At 39.8% G+C, this 20,851-nt stretch overlaps 1 protein-coding gene across 5 annotated transcripts in view; it reads left to right on the forward strand.

The window, feature by feature from the left end:
• The window catches only part of atp11a (ATPase phospholipid transporting 11A), a 52,164-nt gene extending 31,753 nt beyond the window's left edge, over positions 1–20,411 (forward strand). Inside the window, exons 9-32 of one of the 5 annotated variants that reach the window (XM_019351896.2) lie at positions 452–516; positions 639–720; positions 1,956–2,106; positions 2,190–2,387; positions 2,498–2,611; positions 3,769–3,828; positions 3,907–4,073; positions 4,218–4,289; positions 4,444–4,517; positions 4,631–4,734; positions 5,674–5,855; positions 6,428–6,679; positions 6,762–6,939; positions 7,042–7,144; positions 7,428–7,573; positions 7,844–7,903; positions 7,983–8,110; positions 8,771–8,906; positions 10,094–10,117; positions 11,400–11,465; positions 11,551–11,654; positions 11,798–11,963; positions 13,823–13,925; positions 14,771–14,905. In XM_019351896.2, coding sequence (XP_019207441.1) covers positions 452–516; positions 639–720; positions 1,956–2,106; positions 2,190–2,387; positions 2,498–2,611; positions 3,769–3,828; positions 3,907–4,073; positions 4,218–4,289; positions 4,444–4,517; positions 4,631–4,734; positions 5,674–5,855; positions 6,428–6,679; positions 6,762–6,939; positions 7,042–7,144; positions 7,428–7,573; positions 7,844–7,903; positions 7,983–8,110; positions 8,771–8,906; positions 10,094–10,117; positions 11,400–11,465; positions 11,551–11,654; positions 11,798–11,963; positions 13,823–13,894 — 2,704 coding nt within the window. In that variant the 3' untranslated portion in view covers positions 13,895–13,925; positions 14,771–14,905. Of the gene's footprint in view, positions 1–451; positions 517–638; positions 721–1,955; positions 2,107–2,189; positions 2,388–2,497; positions 2,612–3,768; positions 3,829–3,906; positions 4,074–4,217; positions 4,290–4,443; positions 4,518–4,630; positions 4,735–5,673; positions 5,856–6,427; positions 6,680–6,761; positions 6,940–7,041; positions 7,145–7,427; positions 7,574–7,843; positions 7,904–7,982; positions 8,111–8,770; positions 8,907–10,093; positions 10,118–11,399; positions 11,466–11,550; positions 11,655–11,797; positions 11,964–13,457; positions 13,548–13,822; positions 13,926–14,770 lie in introns of all 5 variants that reach the window. The other 4 variants (XM_019351895.2, XM_005450082.4, XM_025903070.1 and 1 more) reach the window with 4 other exon arrangements.
• The last annotated feature ends 440 nt before the right edge of the window (positions 20,412–20,851 follow it).

Genomic DNA, 20,851 nt, shown 5'->3' on the forward strand with positions numbered 1-20,851 from the left:
GCAAAGCTTACCTGTTTATCTTAATTAGATTTAATTAAGCTCAGCATTAGTTCACCTCAGCTGCAATGCCAGCAGATCAGCTGATAACAATCCAAGCCCCCATCAGCTGATGGCTCACCTGATACACCTCTGCATCCAACTGGCAAATCTCTTATGGAGTACACTACTACTTTATCTTTCCCTCAGTTGCTGCACTGCTGCAGGATGCCTTGAAACCCACTTTTACTCTGCAGCTGACTTTTTAAGTGTCATATCTGTTGTTCTTAAAGCCTGCTTTTCCTGTCTCTAGCTTTCTGTATGTGTGCATGCAATGGTGGGCAATTCCCAGAACAGAGCCATGCTGCCAGATATAAAGTTCTTCAGATGGAAATGGCATTCCTTATTTGACTCTTAACATTAGATCTTTTTGTTTGTGAAAGAAATAAATGATTATCATCTGGACTGTCTGCAGGCCGTTAGGATCAGAGAACCTGTTGCTCCGAGGAGCCACACTCAAGAACACTGAATATATCTATGGTAATTCTACACCATTAATGATAAATGTTAGAAATTACCTCAACTTTACACTTTTTAATATTCTTTTTAAAAAATGTACAGTGCAGCATTTTAAATGAGACTTTTCCTTTTCCCCTCTGTAGCTGTGGCCATCTACACTGGCATGGAAACCAAGATGGCTCTCAATTACCAGTCCAAGTCTCAGAAACGATCTGCAGTGGAAAAGTAAGCTCTTTTCGTTTCCTCCTCTTTCATTTTTATATTATATTATGAATTGTTTCTGAAAGGAGCCTATTAGCATCGATCAATGCTCTCATGCAAGTTTCACAGTGTGTGGCTTCACAGTCTTTGGCTGTTTCTGTTCTAACACCAGCTTAGATAATAACTGAAATTTTTCTTACCCATCCTTAGTTCCATCTGTTCACTTCTCATGTCTTCGTTTATTCATTGAGACTTGAGCGTCTGTGTGTGTCTCTTTGGCTCGCTGCGCTGACTGGATCAATTTTCTTTCCATCTGGCGTAGACAGTGTCTTGTATCCAGATGTATAAATGAGTGACTGTAGGTGGATTACATTCACACTTGCTCACTGCGTGTGTCTCATTAACTCGTCGGCTCATTGACTCAGCTCAGAGTAAATGTCTTGTCTCAGCTGTTCCCCTTTTTCAAGTTTGAATATTCTGACAAGTATACTGAGTTGTTTACCAAGTTACCTTTTACATGGTGGACTGGGTTGCGAGTCTTTCTGGGTTCTAGTGCTTTTATTTTTTAGTTCCTGTTTGTTAAAATCGCCAAATGGGTGACAGGCAGTCAGAAATCTCTTATGGATTGTTTCTAACTGCCTTTCACACTACTTTCATTTGCACCTGAACATACTTGTGCTTTTTACACTCTCAACCACAGTGGGAAATGGTACCAAAATAGTAAAAATAGTACCAGGGCCCCAAGCTTTGCCCCCTTATTTTTTTTGTGTGCACTCATGAGAACATGTGTTATCACCAGGAGAAAAGAGGGATCAAGAAACACAATCATGGCAGTGATACAAGACACTTAAGCACATCCTACACAAAGTCCAAAGCTTACAACCTGTATATGTGAATTATATCAAAACATGTGATCTGGATCCACAAACTGCCATGCTGATGCTCCATCTCTCCACTTAGTCATATTAAATTCTACTCTGGAGTTTGTGCGTAATTTTTCAGGGAAAGAATAAAGCACACAAGTCATAAAGACAGATCAATGCAGGAAAAATGTAATGAAGTCAATGGAATGTTTTAAGGCAGTACTTAAAGGAGGCACAGACTCCTCCATCCTTGGCAGATAGTTTCCATAATCCTTTTTTCAAATGGGGTTTTCAATCTAAATTTTTGTCCGCATTGTTCAAAGCAGATTAATGAAAAACTCATCTATCACTATCATGAACAAATATGTCACAGATCTTTAACTTCTCCCTCTGCAGGTCAATGAATGCCTACCTGGTGGTCTACTTGTGCATTCTCATCAGCAAAGCTCTCATCAACACGGCACTGAAATACGTGTGGCAGTCCGACCCCAACAAAGACGAGCCCTTTTACAACCAGAAGACGGAAGCTGAGAGACAGAGACATGTTGTGAGTCTCGAATCCTGGAAAATAAAAATATTTCGATCCCCTCTTTATTGTCTCACACTTGTCTTCGTCCTCCTCCTCCTCAGCTAATCAGGGCGTTCACAGACTTTTTGGCCTTCATGGTTCTTTTCAACTACATCATTCCCGTGTCCATGTATGTCACTGTGGAGATGCAGAAGTTCCTGGGCTCCTACTTCATCATGTGGGATGATGAAATGTTCGATGAGGAGCTGGGGGAGAGAGCCGTGGTCAACACATCAGACCTGAATGAGGAACTGGGACAGGTAGCAAAGTGCACTTCACTCTGAGCAGACTAATGAGCAAAGAAGCATTACTGTATGGAAACGTGAGTTAGAGATGAGAATAAAAGACACTTACCCTGCTTTCTTTCCAGGTGGAGTACGTGTTTACAGACAAGACAGGAACGCTAACAGAGAACAACATGGAGTTTATAGAGTGCTGTGTGGATGGACACGTTTACGTACCTCACGCTATCTGTAATGGACAGGTAAAACGTTCAGTCCCACTAGATTGATCTGTAAGATATTTAGCTTCAGCCATGAACTTTTCTTGCTACAAGCCTCATTCATACACAGTCCTACAAGCACTTTCTTTTCTGTGCTTAAGCACTTTGAGCCTGACATTCACATAATCACAGTGCAGTGGATGCACCCGGGGAAACTCAGTTCAGGGTTCAGGTATTTTCTCCAAGGATACTTTGGCATGCAGACTAAAGGAGCGAGGGATTGAACCACCGGCCTTCCAGTTAGTAGATGTTGTGGGTGTTTCTGTGTATGCATGAAAGAATCACAGTTTGTATGGATGCAGCTTGCTAATAAGACTTGCTGGATAATGTAGTGCATTTCTAAAGATACAAATAAAGGCATTCTAAAGGAGATTCCAAGGGTGGTTCAAAACCATTTTAATGATGTCACACTACTTCCATCCTTTATATACAGTCTCTGTGGACAAGCTAAAGATGGATCAGTGTTTGTGATTGATTCATTTGTAGCCATTCATTTATTTGCAAAGAGTTCATATTTTATGTAATGGAGGTGTAAAAATCAAATGACAGAAAGGCAACAGTTTAGGCCAAATTAGGTTGGTTTTTTATTTGTTTGTGTGTTTTTTGAGATCTAATAAAAATCTGTGAGAAGAATGTAACATTCATGTATTTAGTCATTTCTGTGTTTTCACTGGATTAATACAGATTTCCTGACAATAAAACTCCTGGGCATTGTGTGTTAAGTGTAATCATCTGTGTTCAGTGCTTAATGGTCATACGAGGAAATCAAATTTTGCCAGCAAGTCTTGCTGCTGTTTATTGAGCTAAATGGCCATTTATGTTTGCCAAGTAACTGATCATGAGCATTAATTGACAAGTCAGCAGCTCGTACAACCTTACATGTGATGAACAGACGGTCTGTCATAATTTTAGGAGAGATAAGTTGTTGTGTTGCAATATTATTACAATTTACTCCTTTTAACATAGGACTTCAAACTTCAGAGTCAAGGGGTTACTGTCACATAAACATGCACATCGTGCTGTATATGTCAAGCCTTAGAATCAAGCTTTAGTACTAAAATGCCAAATGTACATATCATCATAGCCTGTGTTTGATAACCAGTGACTCCTAGAGTGATCTGTGGTCTGTATGTCTGCAGGTGATGCCTGGAGCTGCCGGTATGGACATGATCGACTCATCCCCAGGTCCCGCAGCCAGGGTAAGTGCTGACTCGCTTTGAATGTGCGTGTGTGGTTCGTGCGAATGAGGGTAATCTAGTGTCGGTCGTCCACTGCAGGAGCACGAGGAGCTGTTTTTCCGGGCGTTGTGTTTGTGCCACACGGTGCAGGTGAAAGAGGAGGATACTGTAGATGGGATCAAACATGGCATTCACCAGGGCAAGTCCACTTCCTTCTACATCTCCTCCTCTCCTGACGAGGTTGCACTGGTGGAGGGCATGAAGAGGTGCAGCACACACACACTCACGTTGCACACAATGGCAGCAGTAATCACTGCTGCGCTCAGAAGAATTTAGTTTTTTTATTTTTCTATTTCTATTTTTTGGACATTCATTTTATTCACTCCAATAATGGTTGTTCTGTGCTGCAGGCTCGGTTTCACCTATCTGAGGCTCAAGGACGGTAGGATGGAAATCTTAAATAGGGAGGATGAAGTTGAAAAGTGAGTGTGCCGCTTTAAGCAATGTTATTATTCTCTGTGAACCTTGAAAATCAGATGACTATTGTTATTTTTATCTGTTTTTAATTTCTTTAATTGATAGTTAGCTATTATTTTTTCAGTAGTATTTGTGGGATTTTCTTCCTGTTTTTATCAGGTTTGACCTGCTAGAGGTTTTGACATTTGACTCAGTCCGACGGAGGATGAGCGTTATTGTCAGGGCCAGCACTGGTAATGCGCACAAAACTATATATATATATTCTTTATATTGATTTCTATGTGTCTGTGTTTATGTTTTTCTTTAATCCGATACTCTTTTGTTTTCTGTGCATGCGTTTGAGCAGGTGAGGTTTATCTCTTCTGTAAAGGTGCAGACTCCTCTATCTTCCCAAGGGTCATCTCAGGCAAAGTGGATCAGGTCCGAGCTCGGGTGGAGCAAAACGCAGTGGTGAGAGAGCACACACACACTCACACACACACACACACACACACACACACACACACACACACACACACACACACACACACACACACACACACGTACAGGCTCACTCTCATCTTTCTCATATCATTATAGGCTCATACAATATAACAGGAAGTCGTTTTTTCCTGAAGCATTTCTGAGAATTTTAGAGTTTATCTGATTATCTAAGTTCTTTGCATGGTTACAGTTTACACAACCACATGATTAGCATCATGTAGTTCCATTAAACAGAACTTCTTTCTAAGTGGGTCTGGTGTGGCCTTTAATTGACAAAAGCACAAGTTTTTTTGTTTTTTTTTTACATTTTTTATTAACATATATTTAATAATTGCATCAGCACAGTCTTTCTATCTGTGGGACTGCTGTAGGATTTGGTCAGAAGGCAGAAAGAAGCTTTCTTTAAATACTAAACAGAACCATAAACAGTGATGGACTCTGCATACTGTTTTCTTTATACACCCACAAAATCCTTGTGGGAAAAGTAGGAAATAGTAATAAGTAGGCAGATAGTAAGAGAGTGCACATAACTAAGCAGTTAACTGCAAAATCTCATAATGACTTCCAAAGTGCAAAAATAAATATCGCAGTCTGAATAAGACTATTTAAAGTTCAGTTTACCCATAAAAATACCGCGATAGCTTCAATTTGCATGCAGTAAAAAGCAGACGAGTGACACAAATGTTGTTGTGCTTGCAGCTACAGATAAATCACAGGTTTCTTTGGAAACTGAAAAATATGTGGTGAGTGTTGTACTATTGAGGCTGAATGGGTAGTTGGCATCCACCCACCATACACTCACATTCAGAGGCTGTATTCAAGAAACAGTGTTTTCTGTAGATTAGTTTCTATTGAGTCTTAATTATATACCAGCCTAACCTTGTGTGAATCTCTCTTCTCCACCAGGAGGGTTTGAGGACACTTTGTGTTGCCTATCGCTCTCTGAACCCAGAACAGTACGAGGAGGTTTTCCAACAGCTGAACAGAGCTAAGTTAGCATTACAAGACCGAGACAAACAGCTGGCAGAGGCTTACGACCTCATCGAGAAGGACCTGATACTGCTGGGAGCAACTGCTGTCGAGGACAGGTGCAGAATTTTTTTTGTTATTAAGGACACCTAAACAACCAATTATATCAACATCCTGCACTTTTTTTTTCATCAAACGTTTTCCTGTACAGCTGGTAGCTTGGCAACATAACCACAATTTACATTGCATGCTGTTGTCATTTCAGATATTTGTCCTTCTAAGTGCAAATTTTACGTGAAATGCCCTTTCAAAAATTACACTTACGTACCTTTTTTTCCTATAAATGTCTAAACCTCTTCAGCTCAAGTGACCCTTAACATTACAGTAATTCTGTGTCTGCTGCCATGGACAGTGCTGTCCTAGTTCTGAGTGAACCAAAGTGAGTGAGGGAAAGTGGCAGTTTAACCCTCCAATCACACACGTGCCACTAAGGCAATTATAGTGCAGGCTTAAAACTACTTGTCAGCCCAGAGGGCGTTTCACCCATCCAGCACAGAGAGGAAATAATCCAAGTGCTGGAGTACTGCACAGTTGAGCTGTTGTTGAATAAAAGGCAAAGAGAAACAAAACAAACCTATTTATTTTATGCAGCTAAAAACATGCTACCTCTTGTTTCTTGGGTGCGTACCAGGCTACAGGAAAAAGCAGCAGACACCATCGAGTCTCTGCACAAAGCTGGTATAAAGGTGTGGGTGCTGACAGGAGACAAGATGGAGACTGCAGCTGCAACGTGCTATGCCAGCAAGCTGTTTCATCGCAACACCCAAATCCTGGAGCTGACCACCAAACGCACTGAGGAGCAGAGCCTTCACGACGTCCTGTTTGAATTGAGCAGGACGGTCCTTAGGCAGCATGGGGGCATGACCCGGGACACCTTCTCTGAGTGGGTATTATATTTACAGCATGCTTCAGACAGTGTCATCCTGCAGTTACTCGTATTTGACAGGTTTTGTGTTTTTTTCCAGGCTATCAGGTGATTGCACCGACTATGGTCTGATCATCGACGGAGCTACCCTCTCTGCTGTAATGAGGCCCGGCCAGGAGGGCTCAAACTCAGGGAATTACAAAGAGAAATTCTTGGAAATCTGCCGCAACTGCAGTGCCGTGCTCTGCTGTCGAATGGCGCCGCTTCAGAAGGCACAGGTACGAAGGCCATCTGTACTCTGAGTTTGCCGATGAAACAGATGTTCTCACTCATGTCATTAAGAGTCAGATGGAAGCTAAGCTGAAATCCACATCCTGCAGATTGTCAAGTTGATCAAAGCCTCGGAGGAGCACCCAATCACGCTGGCCATTGGCGATGGAGCTAATGATGTCAGCATGATCCTGGAGGCCCACGTTGGTATTGGTTAGTATTCTGTCTATTCCTATGCAACATGCCACGCTCTGGTAAAGTTTGTTTCCTTCTTAATATAGCTTCAATTTGAAGAAACTATAGAAATTCTTAAAAGCAGCCCCTTGTGTACAGACGACAGCACTGTGTACAGCACCTGCATTCACACAAAATCCTTTTCCACACAAAAAATGCTTTTGAATCTCCAAGACTAAATTTATGCAGAAGTGCTAAAACTGTTAGAAACATACTATTATCACTGCAATAATATTTTGCCCTGTAAATTGTCACAACGCAGGCATTATGGGTAAGGAGGGTCGCCAGGCAGTGAGGAACAGCGACTACGCCATCCCGAAGTTCAAACACCTCAAGAAGATGCTGCTCGTCCACGGACACTATTACTACATACGCATCTCTGAACTTGTACAATATTTCTTCTACAAGGTAGTCGCCCTGAATGTTTTGAGTTTACATTTTTAAAAAAAATTTTGTATAGTTTTTTTAGTTTGTTTTAAAATGATTGTAATTGCGGAGTCTGTGGCTTTAGACTAAGTGTGCAGGAATGCTTTGTGTTAGATTTAATTTATTAATTTATTTAGTAGTTAATGCTTCTAAGAGAAAAATTTATATTTTTGACATTTATACTCTGTAAAATTAGCGTTCAGCAACAAAAAGACTTGTACACATTTAAATTGTTTTTCTTTCTTTTCGCAGAATGTCTGTTTCATTTTCCCTCAGTTCCTCTACCAGTTCTTTTGTGGCTTCTCACAACAGGTGTGCACTCACAAAACCTAAATACCATAAAAACAACAAGAACAAAAATACTAACACAGCTCTCTTTCCCAAACCCCAGCCGCTGTATGACACGGCTTACCTGACTCTCTACAACATCAGCTTCACCTCGCTGCCCATTCTGCTCTACAGTCTCATGGAGCAGCACATTAATATGGACATCCTGAAGAAAGACCCTTGTCTCTACAGGTGGATTTCTGTCCAAGATCGTCATGTCAGAAATGTGTTGTTTAGTAAGACTGCAAATCGACCAGCTGGATCGACTCTAATATCACGTGTTCTTCAGGAACTTGTTCTCATGACATGAAAATTAGAAAAAGAAATTCTCCGCATGTTTCAGTAATCCAGTCTTCTGCAGCAGATAATGAACCATCTGTTTTATGCAAAGCAGACTGCGTGGTAGTTGGATTCTTCCGGAGACGTGATGTAACAAGAACAGTGTTGAATTAAAGTCGTCTAAGCAACAGAAAATATAAATATTTCAATAATTCTTTAGACACTTTATACACTTTAAAATTCTAACAGCCTCCAGAGTAATAGGAGATGATTTGGTGTTTTACTCTGATTCATTTATATTTACATTACAGTTTATTTTACATCTATCATAAGGCAGATAACCGCCTTCTTGGATTTGGTTTTGCATGTGTTCAGGGTTTGAAAAGCTACGTTTTTAGCTTTACTCATAAGTTGTATTCTTCTAAAAAAGAATCAACCTTGCCCACAAACAATGACGCTGTCTGTATTTGTGTCTATATTATACTTGATTAGAGACTTATTGGTTGTGAGGCAAGCAGTGTACTGTGGTATTAATCTATAAACATGTAATCTCTGTTCTGTATATCTACACAGAGATATTGCTAAGAACTCTTTGCTGCGGTGGCCCACCTTCATATACTGGACCATCTTGGGGGTTTATGATGCCATTGTGATGTTCTTTGGTGCTTACTTCCTGTTTGACAACACCACCTTCACCAGCAATGGACAGGTAATAACCATGTGGCTTTGACAGACTCTTTAATTGAAACAAGGAAAAAAGGCCTGGAAAATATTTAAAGTAAAGTTCAAAGTAAAGGAAAAATAGTAACTGGCTATTTTATCTATAGGCTGCTTCAGTTTTCCACAAGCTACATCTGTTTTCTGTTTGTCATCTGACTTTTTAGTCTTCTTGGGATGTTTTGGGTTTAGTTAGGGAACATAGTGACAGTTTTTTAGATCTCAGCTTGTTCCTCAACCACTTTTTGCTCTGCTGACACTTATTAATGGCCTGGCTAATGCCTGACACGTAGCTTATTGTGTTGCTTGCAGAAACTGATCAAGTTGTAGCACAAACTAACATTAAACCTATAGTGTAAATGGATCTGGTATTATAAATGTATTTTCCTGACACTGCACATTATTTCGTTTGAAAAGTAACTATCTGGTAGTTACATGTAGTTATGAGGTAATAATTACTCATAATAATGACCTTGTACTGGATGGTTATTTATTATTTTGATCTAATTTACATTATTTATTTCACTTGAAAATGCAGGTTGTTGGCTGATAAAGTTTGAAGACTATTTTGCCTTTTAGTAAATAATATTTAATGTCAGTTGGAGATGTTTAAGTAAAATCTGATGACGTGTGGTTTACATCTAAGACCTGATTTAGACTTCTGTGGGAAATCTTTTTAGAGCCTAGGACATAACCTACATAAGTGGCCGATGCTGTTGGCAGGATTCATGCTCGTGCTGGTGCATTATGTGGTAATTACTGTGTGGTCGTGTCCCGGTGTTTATATGCAGTACTGGACGACAGAAACAGATAAAATACTGGGATTTTTTCCTTTACGCTGCAGGTAACAGCATAGATTTCCAGCTGAAGCATAAATCTGTAGTAAGACACGACAGCATGGCGGGTTTCCCACCATCTTCCTCTCTGTTCTCTATTTGGTTTGTTTAATTTCTCAAGCTGCATTACTCTCCCAGAAACACGTTGAACTGTTTTTGAGTTGCTTGATTTCACTTGGTTTTTCTTCTTCTTTTTTTGCATCCAATTCTTTTCTCGTTTTTTTCCCTTCAACCATAAAACTGTTTATGTTATTATGATTTTCTTCTGGCCACATGCTCTTCTTCTTCCTATCCTCTTACCTTTGTGTTGCTTTTTCTTTTTGCTTCTCTTTCCTCCTCCCAGCTAATGACAACCAACACACAGATGGTAAGCCTGTCGCTGTCTCTCTGTCGTCTCTCCTTAGTTTCACTTCCCTGTTTCGCCACCGTCACACAGCCCGATACAAACTGCTGTTCATCTCATGTCCAGCCCTCAGTGCTTGCTGTAGATACGTCAGCTGTAGGCTTTTCTGTAGTGACTCGCTGTTTCCCAGACCCATGCTCATGTGTCCAGCTGTCAGTGACCAAACACCTTAGTTATACGTCCTGTGTGCTTTGTTTGTGGCAGATATGTTAGGATTTCTCTTAGAAGCAGAGCATAAGTGTTCCTGCTTCCATTATGTAACAGTTAGAGATCATTGCCTAAAGCATTACAACTTTTTATAGGATTACTTATAAACACATAACAAAAGTGGTAATATCTTTATCTGACAGGAAGCAAATCTGAAGCTTTTGAAATGTTAGAAAAAGAGAAGGAGAAAGAAAAACATGAAATGCATCTGATCAATGATAAAAATCATTTTTCTGCCTCATGCGAGTGTTTCTGTAGCGCTACAGTTTATGTTGTAATGTATCTGATAGTGGCTTTTACTATACTTGTACTAACAATGTAAAAATCAGAGCTGCATTTGGAAGCGGCCTCTGAAAAGCTTTTATTTTATCATTTCATGCTCATCATTTTTATTTTTTAACTTTATTTATCACGTTTCACCCAAGGTACCTCTTTTTAGCCGAAGTGTAGTGTAGCCCAAGTAGTTAGATGACCTTCAGTGTACCCATACTTGTAATTTTATGATACTAGTTAATTTTTCGTTTTGGGCTTCATCTTATTGCCACAGGCCTGTGAAAAACAGTATATTATGCAACAGTCACTTCTCAGTTATGGTTTGCTAGAATCACTAAATGTTCTCCATGTACCTCTTAATATGACACCTCAGAATCACAGAAGAGACTGATAGGAATATTAAACTATATCACATCATCCTCCTGTTTTCCATCCATCAGTCATCTGATAACCAGCTCCTCACCTGAATGTTGCTACCTGAGCACCCTGCCATCTGTTTGATTGATTGATTCCTTACTTGAATATGTCAACTTTTACCTCATAGCCTAATCATGTCATCTGAAAAGCATGTTAACGCAGGTGTGCTGAGCATTTAAGTACTGAATAAGCATAAGTCAAATTATTTACTTTAACAGTTGCTTAGAATCTGTTCACATCAAACATACAATAAAATAAAAAAAACAAAAAAACAAAAACAAGAAGTTAAAAGTTTTTCATGCACAAATCTCCTGATCAATAACAGCAACTGCTTTTTTACTTTCTGCAGATGTTTGGAAACTGGACATTTGGGACACTCGTCTTCACTGTGCTAGTCTTCACTGTTACATTCAAGGTAACCACACAGACACATCAGAACATCACAGAAACACCCAGGCAAGTCTGGCTCCAGTCTCACTTCCATGGTCTCTGTGTCGTAGTTGGCCCTAGATACTCATTACTGGACTTGGATCAATCATTTCATTATCTGGGGCTCACTGATCTTCTTTGTCGTATTCTCTCTGCTGTGGGGCGGAATCATCTGGTATGTTTAAAGAAATATTTTCGTATTTAAATGCTGGATGGATTCCTTGATGTTTACTTGATGTAAAACTGTGTCAGTCAGAGTGACGTTTTATTAGATGTTTTATTGCATTTGTTTTCATGCAGTCCTTTCCTCTCTTACAGGCCATTCCTCAACTACCAGAGGATGTACTATGTGTTCATGCAGATGTTGTCCAGTGGCCCAGCCTGGCTCAGTATAATCCTTTTGATAACAGCCAGTCTGTTGCCAGATGTGGTGAAGAAGGTCATATGGAGGACACTGTGGCCCACCACTACTGAGCGCATACAGGTGGGTACAAATGCTTGCAGAAATAGAGAGTAATTGCATAAAAAACTAAAAGAAGACTAATCTTTTTTTAAAGTATTATGGATATTTTGGAATAATTGCAGTAATGCAAGAAGACTGATGACCACACATCCTGTAAATATTTTGCTTCCTGCCAAAGTAGGACGTGTCGTTAGCCATTACTTCATTTGTTCTTCAATAAAGGTCGCTGCTTCTTTTCTACCTGAATATTAATAATGAAAAATGCAAGAAAGCTCAGTTTACACAGGTCAAACAGCGCCCCCTGCCTTTTGCAAGGCAGAAATCAATTTTGTATATTTACCTTCAAGCTACCTGCGTTTACACAATTTACTGTTTATTATTAACTGGGATGTTTCAGTACCTGACCCGCAGCTGTCGAACTGACAACTGTGGGTCAGCAGAGGGATGCAGGGTGTGGCTACATCCCTGCTTTGGTAGTTAAGCCTCTGTGTCTGTGTGCAGCACTCCTTTAATTTTTAAGACGAGTGCGCACAATAGTGTCTATTTTTTTAGCGGCTAACACTCAGAGTTCTGTGTTTTATTAATGGAGAATAAGAACAGTGTCCTCTGCTGAACCAGGAGTGCCTCTAAAGGCATTAATTGTTAATGGGTTGCAGTGTGGAAATGTGCATTAGAGTTTCATAAACAGTGTATAAAAGAAGGAAAATTGCAATCGAAACTTTATTTCCAGAGCAGTTTTGAAAATGAACGTTAAATAATGCTGCACAGTAAGAAGAAAGAAGGAAAGATGGGATAAAAACACCATCCTGCTTATGTAAAAAAGAGAATAAACTCAAAGCTATGCACTGATTTGAACTCTGAGGTGCTGCAAGAGCAGCGTTAACAGCAGTTATTTATCTGATGCGTACTGATTCATCAGGACTGAAAGATTGGACCAGAAAAACATGATTAGGTGTATAAACACTGACATGTGGCTCAGAAATAATGAATGGCAGAAGGCATTCATTAGCAGCAAAATACTGAAATATTCAGTATTCCACTGAAAGTTGACAGAAGAAATTATGCCCATAAAAAAAATAAGACGATACAATGATACATAATATATGAAGCACTGGGATCCAGTTACAGTGGAGTTACTGAAAAACACAACACAAATGTTTTTGTATGAGTAGGTGCATTGTATGGATAGCACTGGATGAGTGATGTCAGCCTTTCTGGGAAGGCTGGAGTGCAGTCTGCTTCACTTCCTTTTCCTACAGATACTAATTCTTTCTCCCTCTACATCCCAAACTCCTTTTCCTGTAACCTCCCTCATAACTGTGGTTGTGGAGAGCTAATAACCATCACCAAAGACTCAGTATGATCCAGCCTCTCCTGAGAAGCCTAACAAGAATGTTTACATTTGGAAGATCTGACATGTTTCTTTCCCAGCTGTAACTCTTCCCTGCCTTTGTTCACCCCTCCTGATCTCTTGCTTCCTCCTCCTTCTCCCTCTGTGGTTCTCCTCCGTGGCAGACTAAGCGTCGGTGCCTTGCCTCCGAGCCTTCCACCATCTTTATGCTGTCTCAGACCTCCAGCAGAATCAGTTTCTAACCCAGCCCTTCTGTAGGTGACCCTCTGCCTTTCCTACTGTCTCGTCTTTCTCTTTATTTTCCTTTCAGTCTGTATCCTGTTACTTTGTCATTTCCACTGTTTTGCATGAAGTTACAGTCTTATCTGACTGCATGCCTGTGCATCTACATCTTGATTCAGTGTGGCCTTAATCACCGTTTGTTTTAGAAACCACTCTTACTTTAATGCTTCAATTTTGAGTCCGTATGGTAGATGTGTTTGTCTTCAAATGTGTGTGTGTCTGTGTGTGTGTGTGTGTGTATTTGCAGCAAGGGAGAAATAATAAAAGGTATGAGATAGCCCTGGCCTACATGAGCTCTGATTCCTTGTTGATGGAGTAGCTGTCACAGAAGCCTACTGGGCTTCAGCACGGTAAAATGCACACGTTGCTGCTGTGTGTGATGGTGGGTTAACTGGTGTGGTGTGCGGTTTGACTTTGGGTTGTTGTACTTGACTAACACAAGGGTTGGAGTGTGTGCTTTATTTGTATGAAGGTCCTAAAAGCTCAACCGTTTTCTCCAGGTATTTCAACTGACTTTACTTAAAGCTGGGTGATTTCTCAAATGGAGCTTTAGCACCATCTAGTGGTATAATGTATTGCTGCAGAGACAGAAAAGTAATATTTGCAGAGGAAATGAATGCATGTTTAGCTTTTTGTTGACATTTGCATGTTTTTGGTGTTTATGATTTATTATTTTTTTTGTTGCTCTTAACATGCTTGCTTTTGTACCTGAACAGAATGGATGGAAAATTTAACCTCACAGCTGGCAAGTTAAATTAAAGGAAATGAAAAACTTTATTAATTTAAAAACAACTGAAGCTTGACGATGTAGCATTGCGCCCAGGATCAGGTGCCTGCAGTTTGCAGATGTATTAATATTTGTTAGTTATAATGAGCATTAATAAGTTGCTCTAACAGCACATAATGCTCATTGCTCCCATTAAGCCTTGGGGGCACTGATGGGGGTGATGGCTATCAGGTGAAGAGTCCTGGTTTACAGGCAGTTTTGTAGTTCAGGACCTCACAGAGGCATTGTTACAGGATGGAGACTTGACTCCACCAAGTCACATGCTATCTGTTCAAACTATGGCCAGCTGCGACGTGTTACCACCTTCTTCTTTTGCATTACTCCACAAGTGCCATGTTTTATTCTTTACTTTCTCTGAACTTTCTCTTCCTCCTTGTCCCCTTTTCCTCCCTTTGTACCCTCATACAGAATGCAGATAAACTCTACAAGGGCCAGCTGTCTGAGTTCACCCCCTTGGCTTCCCTCCACGCTCCGTCTAAGGGTAGCAGCCACCGGCGAGGCTCGGAAAACCAAAGGAACCCTCGAAGGTCTGAACCCTTTACCAAGAAAGTTATGTTCACACGCTGGCAAAAAGCGCCAGACTACTGCACCTTCACCCCCCTCCTCCGGTTTGCTGATAGCTCCCGCCATTCAAGGCAGGGGTACAATTACAGCGGGGCGGGGCCTGAGACCTCAGTCTAATTTATTTCTTCTTCTCTGGGGTATTTTTTTTAAACCTTATATTCTAATATCAGAAACAATGTCATCCACATGGAGTTACTCAGATAAATTCGTGGAAAGCAAACTTGGAGCTTACTTACTTACTTCGACGTTACTGAGTTGGAGTAAAATAATAAACAGCTGAGGAGACTGCAATGCTAAGTGACCTTCATAATTTCTGTCAAGTTCGCAGCCAAGTGTGGCGCAAAGCACTATGGGACGGCTCTGGAATGGACCCCGTCGGCAGGGCCTGGTTCGCTGCCACAACGTGCAAAGGGCTCAGTGTAATGATGTCACAGCAAACAAACTGACTCGAGCTTTGGTTTCACATGAAAAATATGTGCACTGGCTCTTACGCCTGCCTGCCTTTGATGGTAGCTGAAGTGTACTTTACTCTGATTATTAGGGTGTTTTAATGGCTATTGTGATAATCATGCTGATGCTCTATGACCGGGATGATGATGATGATGATGATAATGAGGACGACTGTAGAAGTGCTCGAGCTAGCTTAAACTTTCTGTGATCAAACATTTTCTTGTCTTCAGTCTCTGCCATCTGTCTTTATTCCCTTCTGTCTGTTTTGCCTCTTTTTTAGGACTAACTGGTGTTGCCTGTGTGCAAACATGTTATCCAGAAACACTGCTTAGGACTCTGGGATCAGAAACTGCATCATTGTAAGGAGGGTTGTAGTAGAAGGAAGAATAAATGTTGAAAAATTAGTCTATGGAGCCCGGAAGTAGCCGTATAGGGGAATTAAATCATTTTATATTGGGATGAGATACAATTTTTGCTTAATTTCTGATTCATTTGTGCAAACGATACAGCAAGCTGATTGTCCTAACTTTGATTAGATGGAAAACGGTGGTCAAGTCAGTTAATAATGACAGAAAAGCGTAGCTCATGGTGCTTTCTGTGTCACAATATGTCTGGTTTAAAAATGTGTGGGGAGCTTTGAAAGCTCTTAAACTAGCTCACCTTTAACGACAAAACACAGAAAAGCCTCTTGGCTGTCATAAACATGAAGCAATAATTTAGAGTAAAATGATCTTGAAATAGAAAAAGAAAAACAAAGGTTCATTTATTTAAATAATTTGTTATTAAGAAATATATGCTGGTAACAAATTTAACAGTTTACTTAAATAACAAAATACATGGAAAATTTACATGTAATCTGATTACTTAAAGTCAGTATTTTGAGCACGATTATGTTTTTTAAATGTAAGCTGAAATGCAACAAGTGCAAATATTGTAGGCAAATTACAATTTGTCACATTTTTTTATCCTGTTTCCATGGTAATTTGTTACTTTGATAGTAAAGTGAACAAAAGCAGTGTTTAAGTCCATACCAAAGCCAACATGTAAGCATTGAGATCATCATCATACTGTACAGCACACAGGGTGTAAATACAGAGAGCGAGTGCAAACGGCACAAATAGACAAAAACATGGGAACGAGTCATAATGCACGTACGCATCTCATTGGCTACTCCTGGGTTCCAATAGCAGAGTCAGTAGGAGTTGGTCTTTGTGAACAATTATTGTTTTATCATGTTATACATCCAACATTTAAACTTTCAGAGTCACATTTAGGTAGCTTAGAGCTTTGGTGTGGTAGAGGTTTGTGTGCGTATCTGTGTGTGCTGATAGAAGACTGTGTGTCTGTGTGTGTATCTTTTAATCTCCATCTATCCTATCATCTTGAACAGTAGATTGTAAACTTACCTTATCTTTAGATGACTAAATGTCTTGTAGTAGGACCCAGAGGAACTGCTTGTGTGACCGCTACCTGGCCGTTTCTTATTGCCTTAATGTCGTCTTGTAAACTCTGCGGTATTTTTCACTGATATCATTTACCAAAGAAACAGCAGGTAACGCTTTATGACATCCTTTAGATATTAGCTGGTTGCTTGTATTTACTTTGATTGAAGCACTTTAAAATGATATATAGTTCCTTTTAATATAATTCACTCAAAGTGCCCCAAATGGTTTGATGCCTTAAATAAATATCAAATCATTTATAATGTATTAAATTATGAAACAAACAGCCGGCACAACCAATTCAAAGAAAAAAAAGGAATCGAGATAGAAACACTTTTTTTTACATGGCCGTGAGAGGACCTTTAACTGACCAGTAGCACAGCAAAGTGCCCTCTCATATTCTGTGTACAGTAGAAAATGGCAGAATAAGTATATATGGGGTTCTTTAAGTGCAAAAAAAAAAAAAAAAATTTGCATGTACAAAAAATGTGAAAAAAATCTATTTTAATAATGTGACAGAGAAGCGAGCGTCTTGATATCCTTTCATACTCATTTTCCACCTCATCTCAACAGAATAAGATGCTTTTTAGCTCTGCAGATCAGGTTGATTGTAGCATCTAACAGTTTAGTGCTCCCGCCCTTAAAAGCCTTATAACAGAAGTCTAATGGGATTCTCCAGCTTAAAAAAAGGGCCTTTACAGTGCGCTCTTTGAATTCTGTCTCACACGTTCCTGTTTCAACTCGTACCCTCTGTGTCTCTCCTTCTAGCTCTCTCTCTCTCTCTCCCTCACACCCTCCCTCTCTTGAAGCGATGTTGAAGCTGTTCCTACCTCTGTGACAGTTGTCTCCATCTGCCTCATCATCATCATTTCATCCGTCCCATTCTGCGTCTTCTCTGCCGTTCCTCCGTTCATACATTGACTCATCCATCATGAGACAGTAGATCTGATGTTTTTAGTTCTATGAACCAAAGCCTTGTTGCTGCTAGAGATTCTTTAGCTGCTTTACATTAGGTGCCTTGTGCTAGTTTTCACAGCCTGTCTTTGCTTTGCTTTGTGGTCAATTTGATACTGTTAATAGGCGCTTCAATGGTACAAGGGCACAGCAGATGATGGATGTAACTGGAGGAATGAAATAACTACTGTAGGTGAAAAGGTGAATGTGAAATCGAGTTTTTATGCAGACTTCTACTGAACAAGCAGAACTGACACACAATCAATGAACAAATACCACTTATGTTTAGTATCTGTTTTTTTATAGCTTGTATTCAATTTTTCTTTAAAATAAATGCCCGTGAGGGCATTTGTCTCTGAAATGTTATTTTTTTTATTGTTTTTGATTATGTACAATGACTTTTATGACCATAGACTTGAAGAGCTCCAGCTCTGCTTTTTCCAATCAGCTACAGGTGATCAATGGTAGCTTTTCTTTTGTTTTGTTTTTTCCATCTCCAAGTTTTGGAGATTTAAAGTTGATGGTAAAGCAAAAGGGTTTCTTGTACTGTTGGAATTGTCTAAAATGAAGGGTTGGTTGGGCCAAATTCCAAAAAGTAAAAGTATTTTGTGTTGCTGTTTTACGCACCAAAAAAAGAAGAACATTCCAGATTGATCTGCTTAGTAGAGCCCGACTGATTTATCAGCCAGCCAATATTTATCGAATGATATTAGCTGTAGAGGCTAAGCCTACACTTGAAGCCACTGAGGTGGTCGTTAACGGGGGGTGACGCGATGTCACTGGTATGTATGAATTAAGTAAACAGTCCAAGAAATCCAGCTGTACTTATCTTGTCCTTTTTGTTCTTTATTCCAATACCATCTTGACATAACAGCGCAGCGGTCACAAACTGTTTGCCTTCTCACAATTAACGACACATCTGACGCTGATTACGTGCGTCTACCTTAAATACCTTTACATGAGCAAAACAGAAAAAGGTGACCTCTAGCGGCCACATAAGGCATTAACCCAAAAATGGCTCCTACATTAGCTATTTTCCAATGTATTGGCATCAGTATTTGTAACAGCCAATAATACAACCTACAGATATGTTTTGAGGACAGTGTATAGTTTTTCCACCAGAGGGCACTGTGCAACATCCCTTTTGGCAACAAACAAACATAATAAACAGGTTATCTGAGCAGGCTGAGCCTAAATAAGCAAACTGATAACTACACGTGACAAACATTAGGGAAATGTGTTTTTGTATCTGAAAGGGAGAAAAAAAAATCAGCACATATATCAGAAAATTGGATTTTTAAATCACCATATATCGGTATCAGTTTAAAAAAATCATATATCTGTCGGGCTCTACGACTTAGAACAATTGAAGTAAATTAGAAAATACTGGATTTTTGTTGTTGTTGATGTTTTTATTATCTGAATGAAGAAAACAAAGATCCTGTCCCTCCTTTTATTGTTTGCCCTGAATTCTGATTGGCCTTTGGACTAGGAAGATGTTTTTCATTGCAAACAATGTACCAAGGCTTCAGTACCTTAACTGCTAAAGAATCACACAAATAACACAACAATTGTTAATGAAATGGGAGGGGGCGAAAAAGAAAAGTCTACAGTATAATGCCATGTGAGAGCTGATACACTATGACCACCGGACTAAACTAGCTGGGAGAAGCAATAAGTATAATCAAACTGAAGCTGCTTGTAAATGGCTCTCTGCAACAAATGTGACCTCTTAGCACTAGCTAAGCGACAGAGAGTCACTTATATTCAAATGTCAACCATGACAGTGAAGAATCCATTATCCTATCCTGTCTGTGATCTCAGATCAGTACTTACACAGCGGTGACTAAGCATGGTCCTTATTCTTTAACTGATGAAAGTTCTTGGATGGATTAATTCTTTCTGTAGTGGGTTAGGGGATTACTTCAAAATGAAAAGACCCTTTTATATTTATGGTTGCGGTTGGTCATTGAAACCTGACATACTACTGACACTTGGAGGCATCTGGAAGTCTCAATAACCTACAAAAATGAAAAGTTACTGCACTGCCATTTTGGGGGAGAGGTATCTTAGAAACCCCTCTTTTTTGTTTTACTTTTCAGAGACAGTATTTAATGTGTGTCTTGTTTATATCTCAGAGTATTCCAACAACCAAAACTGGATTGTGTCAAAAAAAAAAGTGGACACGTGTATGTCTGTATGCATAGCTTTAAACGAAACAAGGACAAAGAGATTTGCGGTGTTAGTTGTTTCTCGGAGGTGCACTGAACCGTCGTTCCTGAGGACCGACACCTTGCTGAAGCCATCAACAGACCTTCTGCACCAGTCACTCCTGTCCACACTGAATCTTTGAACTGACGGCCTTTCAGCTCAAATGTTATCTTTTTTTGAAAATGTGTTATTGTATAGCGAGCTGTACTTCACATAACCGGCAGTATCTACGAACTGAGATACAGTACTGTATATACATATATGAACAATATTTAAATGTAGTTATGTTAATGAATGTACAGTTTTTGGGGCTCTTTTTGTATACAGTTTTTAAACGGTCATATCTTGTGGATTTTTGCCAACCTTTCTGTGGCTGTAAATGGCGAACATCTGTACATTTGCTTGGAAATAAAAGCGAAAATGTGTTACAAAATTCTTCTTATGAAAAAAGATGCACTACACGCTTCAGCCAGAAGGGTGCAGCCGAGTGCTTCTGATGTGCTGCTGAAGGCTGAAGGAGTTGACAAGTCAATATGTGACGCCGATGAAATGAAATTAATCAAAAGTTTCTTTAGTAGAGAGATCGTGTGTGTGTCTGTGTGTGTGTGCACGCAACCCACCTGTGTGCACGCCTGTGTTGTGTTGTCTCAAGCTAAAATACTAGCTCTGTTTAAAAACAACACAGGAAATGGTTAAAAAAGTCATTTTTTAAAATTTATTTATGTTTTGGATTTAATATGTTCCCCAAAGTTGCTCCAGGGCTCCTGTCTGCACCATCTGAGGACGTCAACAAGATTAGGATGGAGGCTTTTCGATCGATTGGTTTCCCTTCATCCTTTTCACTTCTCATCTGCGCTGATCTCCACGT

This window comes from Oreochromis niloticus, linkage group LG23, assembly GCF_001858045.2.
Source record: "Oreochromis niloticus isolate F11D_XX linkage group LG23, O_niloticus_UMD_NMBU, whole genome shotgun sequence".
In the NCBI taxonomy this organism is placed as follows: domain Eukaryota; kingdom Metazoa; phylum Chordata; class Actinopteri; order Cichliformes; family Cichlidae; genus Oreochromis; species Oreochromis niloticus.